The 11,304-nt window shown below is 39.5% G+C and overlaps 1 protein-coding gene across 9 annotated transcripts in view; it reads left to right on the top strand.

The window, feature by feature from the left end:
• Positions 1-49: 49 nt before the first annotated feature.
• The window catches only part of KIAA0895 (KIAA0895 ortholog), a 44,359-nt gene continuing 33,104 nt past the window's right edge, over positions 50-11,304 (top strand). For 7 of the 9 annotated variants that reach the window (XR_003046329.1, XM_025046903.1, XM_015589549.2 and 4 more), the window contains exon 1: positions 10,458-10,848. Coding sequence is in view for 6 of the 9 variants with exons in the window: in XM_025046903.1 (XP_024902671.1) it covers positions 10,512-10,848 (337 nt within the window). In the remaining 3 variants the exon portion in view is untranslated. Of the gene's footprint in view, positions 663-4,165; positions 4,234-10,457; positions 10,849-11,304 lie in introns of those variants that run through there. The other 2 variants (XM_025046904.1, XM_015589551.2) reach the window with 2 other exon arrangements.

The raw sequence follows: 11,304 nt of genomic DNA, 5'->3' as shown, positions 1-11,304 counted from the left end.
AGGTTCCCACGGGCGGCCCCGCCTCCTCCTCTAGGCCACCGCCTCGCCTGGGACCTGGCGGGGGTTGAGGTGCTCGCGGCCCGAAGCCCCACCCAACCCTGCGTCTCCCCACCCGGTGTAAGCTGATCCCCTCGCCGGGGCGGTGCCGGGCACCCCGCGCTCCCTTCCCGGGGCTAGGATTGAGAGAGCCCTGTGTTTGAAATTGCACTAGCCCTTTGTCAGCTGTAGTATTATTCGTCCCCCCTCCCTTTACTCCACCCTAAGGGGTACTGCAGGTTTGGTTCTAATCATAAGAGGCCGGTTTGGCAAGTCCCCAGACACTGGGGGTTAATGACCAGTAACCTGCCCTAGGCGCTGGAGGCTTTCTCCTTGGGAAAATAAGGCCAGCATCAACAGACGTTGTGAAGAGTTTATACCCCAAATTCCTGTCGTGCTTCCTATTTTAAATCCTATTCAACTGCAAACAACGATAGAGCTGGAAGGATTTGAAAAGTGATCCACTTTAATCCTTTTTACATCTGAGAGAAGGGAGACCCTGAGACCTTAGGTAACAGGTCCAGAAGAAACGAAAATCCCATTCTCTGTACTTGTTCGCCTGAAAAGTAAAACCGTTTAGAGAGTGACTGTCCAACAGTTCAACAAACTCACAATTTTTCTCCCAGGTAAGATGTTGCGGTATATTTAATAACGGTTCCATCTTAGCAGTCAGTAAACATTACAGAAAGTATTTCACCAACAATATCTCTAATTGGAATTTTGATGCTTTAGGTTGTAATGAAAAGAATTCTGAGTGTGGGTTTGGAAGAAATTGCTTGGGGTTTCGGTTGCACCAGGACCCCGTGACCTTTAGGCAAATCATGTAACCCACCATTTTTTAAACCTGTTTGAGGAGTTATGAACACCTTTGAAAATAAAGCTGACCCTCTATCTAAAAAAATGCCCATTCAGTCATAAACTATTTAACATAGGATTTCATGAAGTTCATGGTCACGAGGTTAAAAATCTCTGATTTAGCCTCTTTGGATTTTAGTTTACTAAAAGAGAAATAATCAACAGCCTCGCCATCCACAGAGTCGTTAGGAGGATCAGATGAAACACTGAGACAGATCTCAAAGCATTCTTTAATAAGAAATAAGGCGCTATCCAAGTATTTGGTGTATCAAGCTATTAAATTTAATTCAAAATATGCTACTTATGAACCAACGAGAAAAGATGCTTGAGTCTTTTCCAAGTGCTAGGCAGGAAAAGGATGTGTATATTGGTGGGAGAGGGTGTGTGCTTTAAACAACATTGAAAAATGAGTCATTAGAAATTTATGTAGCCTTGTATCTTCTGGCTTTGGCTTCTGTGAGACTTAGATTCTTTATAACTAGATTCTAGTCAAGACGGAAAGAGATAAAACACACACAGTTCCCCCATGATTTTAGTCTTTACACTGATGATGATGGTGATAGCAACCAGCACAGCAATAGCTACAAACACCTACTATGTGCCAGAAACTGTGCCAGATACTCTGCTCTCCAGGAGTACTGCAGTTGTCTCCTACTGTGTCTCCTTATTTCCATTCTATAAGCTAGAATTACTTTTCTTCTTTTAAAAGTTGTGTTATAAAATATTTCCAGTTTACAAAAAATGTAGTGAATAAAATAACCATGTACCCACACCCCCCCCCTCAAAAATATATGTAATTTTATTATTGAAGTCTCCTGTGTGTCTCTCTTTAATCCCATTCACCTTCCACTCCCAGGAGTAAAACTGTCCTGATTTTCATGTTTATCATTCCATGACATGTGTACTTTTATTACATCTACTTATATATCCATAACAATATACAGTGTTTTACATAAATTTTATTTTCTCTGTATGTATCTGCAATTATTTTGCTCAATATTCTCTTTATGATTCATCCTCACTAGTAGCTATAGCTGCATTTCATTCATTTTCACTGTTGTATTCTATTGTATAAAGATACTTGTAAATTATGTATCCATTAATGGACATTTAGCTCATTTCCAGTTCTTTCCAAAGATCCTACGATGCCATGAATAATTTCATATCTCCTTTATACAACTTTCTCTAAAGTAATATACCTAGAGGGTCATTTCAATAAATATATTTCAATGTTTTTGCCAGATACTAAAAATAAATTGCTCTTTAAAATGATTGTAATAATTTATACTCCATTCAGCAGTATATGAACATGTCTGCTACTCCAGTGCCTCCTGATTTCTTGGATAGTTTCTGGATTTTGCCATTCTTGTTCATGTACATTTTTCCTGTTGCTCATAAAAGTGAACATTATTTCATGTGTTTATTGGCCTTTCAGTTTTTCCTTTTCTGTAAATTCCAACTTCATATACTTCACCCATTTTTCCATGCAGTTATTTGTCTTTTTCTTACTGTTTCCTAGACTTTTTGTTTGCCTACTATTTTCTGGGAAAATAACCCTTTTTTTGGTTTGCGGGCTTGCAAATATCTTTTCCTAGTTTATAGTTTGTCTTGCTTTAGGATATCTTGTATGTACAGAAATGTTTAATATTTATGTAATTAAATATACGTGTATTTTCCTTTAAGGTTTCTGCTTTTTATGTCTCAAGAAATCCTTCCTTGTACTGAGGTTTTAAAGGTGTTTTCCTGTATTGTCTTCTAAATGTTTTAAAGTATGGGTATTGTCTTTAAATTCTCTGGATTGATTTTGTTTTCTATATGGATAACCAAATGTCTTAGCAGCAGTTATTTAACTGTCCGTCCTTTCCCCACTGACCTGAAATGCCACTTTTGTAATATATCAACTCTTCATGTATGTATAGGTCTATTTTGGAGCCATTTATTCTATTCTACTGGTGCATTTATCTATTCCTCTTCCAATAATCAACTGTCATAATTATGTGTTGATATATGATAGGGAAAATTAAAAATTGGCTTGGCTAATTTTGCCCCCTTGTCCTTCCAGATAAATTTTAGAATTAGATTGTCAAGCTCCATAATGGAAAAAAATCCTCTCGAGATTTTAATTGAAATTATATTGAATTTCAATTAAAAATGCTAAATTCCTTCCTGTCTCAAAAACTTTCCACTGCTTGGACTCTCCTCCTCTAGATCTGCCATGTCTGTATCCTCATTAGATGGGTCTAAGCTCAGATTTGCTACCGCTCCAAAGAAGACTTCTCTGATTGGGTGGCCACACCCCTCTCTGTCCTTCTATCACTTTTCATCCTGTTACTCTGATATATTTTCTTTATTGCATTTACCACTTATATGGAATTATTTTAGTTATGTCTGTTTTTATTATCTATCTTTCCTATTACAGAATAGACTATGGAATGGCAGGGACTTGTCTTTTTATACCTGTAACTCAGCACCTTCTGGGCACATGAGTTCAATAGATATTTGTTGAATGAATGAATGAATGAATGAGTGAATGTAAGGCAGCTATTGTTCCTGTTTTAGAGATGGGGAAACTGAGATACAAAGAGGCTAAATGATTGGCCTAAGACCATCACCTAATAATTTGAACCAGATCTGCTTAAGTTCCGTCCAATCCTAGACTGTTTCTACTCTTGACATTTGTTAATTTATTTATTTTGATCACCAAAAACACAATGGTGATGTAAATGCACCCTTGAGCTATATCTACAGTGCTAAATAAATAGCAACCATGTTTTTCTCTTGGAATTGCTTTTTTAAAATGAAACTTTTTAAACTATTATTAGGAAAGAGCATAAGAGTATGCTATATTTGCATGATCACTAGCACTTAGGCTATGCAGTTTGACCTAAATGATGTTAATATTCTAAAAGTCACCAAAAGTATCTTCCCTGGTTATTTAAATAAAAACCACAAACTCCCAAATTATTTAGGTAAAGACCATAATTTATTACAGTAATTTATGAATAGAATCAAGGCTGAGAAGCAGATATAACTAGAGATTAAAGGTGGCCCTAATAAATGAGTATTTGATCCTTTTACAACGAAGGAAATAGTAATCACGTCTTTCTCAGATAAAATTGATGGAGGTCTAAAACACACAAAATTTGAAAGCATTACTGTAATAAAGACACTCCAAATCTCATATATTTACAGTTAATGTTTTAAAATAGATTCACACATATTCTCATTTTATTCACAAAATAATACAATGATATAAATATTCTTATTTTTACAGAGTGAAATGGCCAAGATCTAACAAGAAGACAGTGCCAAAAAGGATTAAAGTCAAGTTCTCAACCACAGGTTATCTGGCTAAAGGGCCACTTCTTTTATGCATTTATTATAATGAAGAAATAAGAACTGTCAAAGGATGTTAGATACATGTCACCAAAAAGGACTATTTTATTACAATCTCTGCAATTCATGGTCCTTAGCATCAGATTTCTTTTCTAATTTAATCAGTGAATTAAAGTTTCATCTTCCAAAGTGAGGGAAAACAGATTGTGCTTTTCTGAACATACTGTTTCCAAAACCAACACAACTACAGGCATATTTCCTTTATTCAAAGACTAATCGAAATTTTATGCAGCTTTAATCTCCTTTTTACTTTCTCAAGTAGTTGATAAGTAAATTAAGGGAATTCATATTTAAAGGGCCACAGTAAATCCTTTCATAAAGAGGAAGAATTCTTTTATGTACTTATCACATTGTAATTCGTATACTGATTACTTTTCCATGTGTAGATTTCTTAAAGCTGTATTCACAGAACCTATATTTAAATTTTTTAGTGATCCTATATTAAAGTAGCTCTTAAATATTACAAAATAGCAGAAGCAAGTGTTTCTCAAACATCAGATTCTCTTTACTGAGCATCAAAAATAAAAGCTTAAATTTGATACGAGAACTTTCGTTGTACTCCACTGATGTCTGTCATGTCTGTCATGAACGTCTTTATTTTCCAAACACTTCAAAAGTTTCTCCTCTTTCAGACCTGGTTCTTCTGCCTTCTCATTAACCCTTCCAAATTTCGTTGTTCATGACATTCAGTTTCGTTCTCCTCTCCCTGCTTCTCACAGTGTGACAGACACTATCCCAGTCTTCCTCAGAATGATGTATGCCTGGCATGCAATAGGCCCTCAAAATAGGTTTGCTGATGAATTCTCAGTGACCAGTCTCCTACACCCTGACCTCACCATGCCTGAAACCTTCCAACTGCACTGACCTCTTCCTGTCATCGCCAAATGTGTAGCCACACTTGGACACTAATCAACACTTGGAAGTGCTCCATCACCCAGATTTCAAACCCCAAACCTGGCCTCCTGATTGTAATCTCAGATTCTTATCTCTTGTCTGCTGCCGCTCACTTGTACTAAACCTGCACGCCCCTAACCCTGATCTTCAGACTATTCTCCTTTCCCAAATTTGGTTGAATTAAAATCGTTGTAGTTCCGGCCCTGAAGCCATGCCACGTATTAGCCCCGACTTCTCACCTTTTCCTTTTCGTGAGGCCACGTGCATTTATTATAATGAAGAAATAAGAACTGTCAAAGGATGTTAGTAGTTCTTTCTATTCTAAAAAGGCCAAGAAAAAAGGGAGTTTAAAAAAAAAAATTAAGAGCTGCAGGGATCACCTAATTCAGCCACTTAAAATAGTAGATAAGAAAATAAGAAGATTGTGACTAATCTGAGTATTGCAGAACCTGTCACTGGCCCTTTCCGGACACTGCCCAGCCTCCTTTCTGCCTCACTTGCTCCCTACCCAGCCAGACCCCGAGGGAATCTATCTCACTACCATTCTCCTTGGTCCCTTATCCAGCTTGCTGAGTTTAACTAGCCAATCCCTAACCTACATGTTCTGTTTTTCCTGGCTTGCTGCGAGCATTGAGCCAATTCCATTTCAAATTTATCCCCCTCAAAATGGCCCTTGAATGTTGTTTAGAATCCTTGCATTCTTATCTGCTTAAATCTCTATCAGATTCTCTATCGACTTCCCATTCCACCCCTTCTCTCTCTCTGCAGATGACTTTATGACCCACTTTGCCTAGTGTTCAATGCCAAGCAAAGTGTTCCAAGGACAGAACTCGGTCAATTGCTATTCCCTGCCCCTACCCTTCTCTGCTGCGTCTGTGGCTTTCTCACCCGACCCCACTGCCAGAGTGGGCTACCAACACCTTTAGATATCTAAATATGAGTCCAGCTGAATAACATGTCTTATAAGATTACCCACCTAGTCCACAGGGAGGTCATGTTCTACCTTAGTACTCAATTGGCACCACTTTAATATGATTTAAAACTTAAAGAAAAGTTGTGCATATAAAAATTATATGCACATAGAGCAAGAGAAAAAGTAGAACAAAGAATTCCAGGATGCCCTTCAACCAGATTCCCAATATATTAAATTTGCTTTATTCTATGTACATGCTATGAAGTATTTAGGGGTAAAGGGGCATCAGAAAAATATTCATCCTCCCCCACTCATTTACAACAAAACATCCTATTAAAAACTCAGTGTTTCCCAGGATTTTTGTGCTGTTCTGGCCACATTCATAGAAGTGAAAAGGCAGAGGCGGCTTTATAAAGCATCCTTTATTGGGCTTCCCCTTAATGCTTTTCATTCTCCTGGAAAAGACATACTGAAAACATTCCATTCTTTCAGTACAGACATCCTAAAAGTTCTCCAAGCTTCACTGAAAAAAAAAAAAAAATTTTTTTTTTTAAAGCCACGGAACCAACTATTCCCTGGATTTTTTTTTTTTTTTTTTCTTTTGTAAGTCAAGGAGCATCGTTTTCAGCTTGCCCAGAGCTGTCTATTAATGCTCGTTAGAGTCTGGCATCTTGCAGCTGGAGCTGCTCTGTCCTTTTTCTAGCAGCTGCAGGTTAACTTTCCTCGATTCATGTATTTCCAATAACCCAGAATGTTAAAAACTGCTTCCAATAGCACAAGAAGGAAAGTCAAAATATTTTCTGGAAGCTTCTCTTCCCCCCATTCTTTTAAGCTCTCATCTGAAATTTAAAAGTAAATAAATATTTTACTGTTCTAATTCTTTTTTAGTTACCAAGATAACTTCTCCTTAAGAAGTTAAACTTTTTCTTAGTTTCAAGCATAATATATGCTTCACCTGTTCTCAACAAAATAAACCCTTGCTGTAGAAAGTGAAATATTATAGTTATTTATCTTTCCACCAGCACTAACGATACCTATAAGCACCCTTCGCCATTGAAGGTAAATGATCAAAGTGTGTTCTAAATCTTTAAAAAGGAGGATGTTGATCTTTTTTCTAAAAAAAAAATCCTCTTTTATTACAGAGACGTTTGGATTGACTTTTTTTTATCCCAAAACTCCATCAGCTATGAATACTTTGCCATGTAGCATGTACGTGAAATAGATTAATGTATGAGTTAAGTAAACAAAAGTTACTGATAAAAAAAAGTTACTGATGATAAAATAAAGTTCTTTATTCATAACGAAAATCTCACCACACAAAAAGAACAATATTTCTATTAAAATTCCTATTTTCCTATAACTTTTGAATCTGAGATTTAATATTTAGATATCAAAATGACCCACAATGTAATGTAGGTAATGCACGTAAAAATGACCATAATGGTAAACTGTCATGCTGAAGTGGGGTGACTGCCACAGCAGTCTTGGCTATTTTTAGAAAACTTAAGTTTCGCAAAACTTTAGAAAGGAGAAAAGGTATGTCGTTATAAATAAACATAAATTAGTAAAGTTAGTTTTAATACATTTTCAACTTTATTTTGGAAGTGGGGTAGTAACTAATAATCCCATTCCTTCTTTTGTCTCAGTAGTAATGGTTTATATAGAAACAGGTATACAGAAAAATTTCTCAGACAGATGGAATTGTTCATTGTTCTGGCCAATATGTAAAAACAATGTTGACTCAAAAGCAGCCAAATGGACAGCTGCAGATGCTGTACCCAGTGGAAATACTAAGCAGGCACAGCACGAATCAATAATCAACAAAGCAGATGCACAAAGCCTGATGAGGATGAATAATTGCATAGGCGGGGATGATAAAAGGAGCTGGTAACAGTACTAGTTTTGTCTGAAATTAGACTCTTTGTATTCACAGATTTCCTAGCAAGAGTACTTCAGCGCCTAATAACACATGAATAATATCTTTTAAAAATGCTTGGATTAAATTGATGTGCAACTTTAGATAATACTTATCAGTAAAGATATTTGAAAATCAGAGTGATCCACAAGAAAATATTGGTAGGGTGAACATAAAACTAATTTTGAAAGTAAAGAATGAAATAATATTCTAGGTGGGTTAACTACAGGGACATCAGATTATTTTTGGAATTCTTAAGTTTAATAAAATGTTGAAGAGGGAGGTAAACCTTTAGTGCACTTGTGTGTTTTTGAACGTGTGTGTGTGTGTGTGTGTGTTTAAAACCTTCCCTACTAGTCAATAAGTTTCTTGAAGTATAGTGTCTTTTATGTATGCTAAAAGTACTAAGCTATTTTGTATATAAATAAATACCCATGGAAAGAATAAAATAATACATCTTGTTTTCTTCAAAATATAATGAAAATGGACAATCTGGTTAAGCACACTTCAGTAAAAGCATTCAGAGTAAATTGTTTACATAGCTGCTGATATATGACTTGGAAAAATCTTTTAGAAGTTTTTTTTTTTTTTTTTGAGAAATAGTGACTTTAAAAACTAGAAATTGGAGTAGTAATAGATGCATTCATAGCAAACCTGAAAAGCGGGTTTCAGAGTTTTAGGTATATAGGGAAACTAAAGAAGGCATACAAGGAAGCTAGGTATGTAAGGTTCATTTATAGCCTTTTTCCTTAGGACATATGTTGCAAGTGCTCTTATAAATGCAAAGCATTCATTGCCCAGTACTATATCAAATGCTTTAACCTGAAGATTTTTTCATCTACATGCCCATTTTGTATCATTCTATTTTCTCTGAGTTATCATCGAAAATGCATACTTTCTATCGTCTACTTGTTCATTAACTTACAAATAATTTATTGAGCATCTACTGTGTGCCAGGCAGTATTCTAGATGCTGGGAACATAGCGATGAACAAACAGAAATCACTGAACTTGTAGAAATTTTATTCTAGGGATGGAGACAGACAATAAGACTAATCAGTAAAATTTATAATAAATTAGAAAATATTAAGGAAAAAAAGTAAAGCAGAGAAGGGGGATAGGGACTCTGAGAAAGGAGTGCAATTTTTAAAGTGAGTGGCCAGGAAGGGCCTCACTGAGAAGTGGCGTTTGGATTAAGTCCTGAAAGAAATGAAGGAGCAAGTCCAGTGGGGAAGAGTGTTCCAGACGGGAAATCCCAGCTTGCAAAGGCCAGGAGGGGAAATCGTGCTCTGCATAGTTGAGGAGTGTCAAGGGGATCAGTATGTTTGGAGGAGACCAAGGAGGGAAGAGCCACGGGAGATGAGATCAGAGATGACAGGAGGCTAGGTCACAAAGGACCTCATAGGTAAGAAAGGAAGCCGCTTAAGTGTTGTTTTGTTTTGTTTTGTTTTTTCTCAGAGGAGTGATATTATTTGACTGTTTAACAGGATCACGCTGCCCAAGCTGAGTTTTGAGAATGTGAAGAGGGCAAGGTGGAAATACAGAGCTCATTTAGGAGGCTCTAGCTATAATACAAACAAAAGATGGTGGTAGGGTGAACCAGAATGGGGACAGTGGTGAAAGTTAGAAGTGGCTGGATTCTGGATATATTTTGAAGATAATATTCCCAGGATTTTCTTACAGAATAGGATGTGGGGTTATCCAGTATTTGTGGTAGTTAAATTTCCACTGTTCCCTTCTAACTGATGATATTGCTGACATAACTTTTTGTTCCCGAGTCCGAAAACACATCCCAACTATTTGTGGCCTGTTGCCACTTGAGGAAGGGTAAAGCGAAAACGTGGCTCTGAAAACGACAGTATCAACACCGCCTTCTGAACTCCTTCTAGACTGTAAACTGCATGAGATTTATTTCCCTTAGTCGTCAAGGCCTGTCTCAGAACCTTGCACATAGGACTCTCCAAAACTGAATGGCATAGCCTCTACATTTCCCACGGAATAATAAACGGAAAAACAACATTGAGCTCTATCAGTTGCACAATCGTATTTTACAATTTGTATTTTATTATTAAGGGCATTATGCTGTGGTAATTAAATAGTAAATGTATTTGAGCTTCCTCAACGACAGAGCTCGTTACCAGCTCACCCTAAGGTTATTTAAGCGTTTCCGCACCTTTTAAATGAACTAAAACGGCGGAGGAGACTGGCTGGCTTCGCAGTTCGCAGCTGAGGCTGAACTTCAGGTTACGTCACCGCTCTCTTGGGAAGCTACAGCCGCGAATCCCTGCGGAGCGGTGCGCAAACATCTGTGCAGACGACCAGCCGAAGCGCGCGCAGCTCACTGGCCCGGCCGGGCGTGTGTTCCGGGGTTCAGCCCGGCAGCCCCCGAGGCGCGCGCCTGCGCTGTGCACGCCGGGAGTTGTAGTCCCGCTTCTGCCCTACGCACCTGGCCGCCGACGCGCGGGCGCCCCGAGCGGCGCACGGGCTCTGTGGAGCGCGGCGCATGCGGACGCGGAGAGCGTTTCCTAGCAACGGGGGAGCGGTAACGTCACAGCGACCCGTTCGAAACGCGGCTGCCCGCGGGAGGGCCGGGGCTGCACCTGCCAGCACTCGCGGGCCCGAGCAAGCGCAGCCCTCGGCCCTCGTCTGCGCGTCTCCGGCGGCCCTTCTCCGCCTTGTCCTGCCCCGGGTCGCCGACAGCCGCCCGCTCTGCGACCTCGATTCTGAGGCCCGGCCCGAGGCTAGAGGCTGCCCGCCCGGCTCTCCCCCCTGCCCCGCGCGCGCGGTGCCCACCGTCCGCGGTCTCGGCTGGACGATGCTGGAGTCCATTCGCGTGACGGGTGAGTGCGGGGCAGAGCGGGCGCCCGGGCTGGAGGGGCGACCGGGGTCCGCCCGGCCGTTGGCTGCGCGCGTGGGGCGGGTCGTGGCCTCGACAGCCCCGAGGCCGAGGTAACGGAGATGCGGGCGCGGCGCGGGCGCTCGACCCGGCGCCCGGAACGGTGCGGGGCGCGCTGCGGGGTTCAGGGAAATGTGCTGCGGGAGAGAAAACGGCCCGTTTCCTTTTGTCATTTAGTAAGCATGAGTTGTGCAGTCTAGAGAAGTAAGTTATAATAGATTACTGGCCCTACAAATGTACCGTCCAAATACATATCGTTTAGTCCTGTTTTAAAGCATAGTAGGTATGTAATTCGGCATTATATGTACTGGGTCCCCTTTTCTAGAATGTTTAGGAAAATCAGAGCTAACCAAAAGAACGCTTGGCTGTATATCAGCGTTTATGCTGCTTATTTCTATGT

This window comes from Pteropus alecto, unplaced genomic scaffold (genome assembly GCF_000325575.1).
Source record: "Pteropus alecto unplaced genomic scaffold, ASM32557v1 scaffold21, whole genome shotgun sequence".
NCBI classification, from domain to species: Eukaryota; Metazoa; Chordata; class Mammalia; order Chiroptera; family Pteropodidae; genus Pteropus; species Pteropus alecto.
Note: the sequence above shows the minus strand (reverse complement) of the source record. Positions and strands in the feature narration are given on the sequence as shown.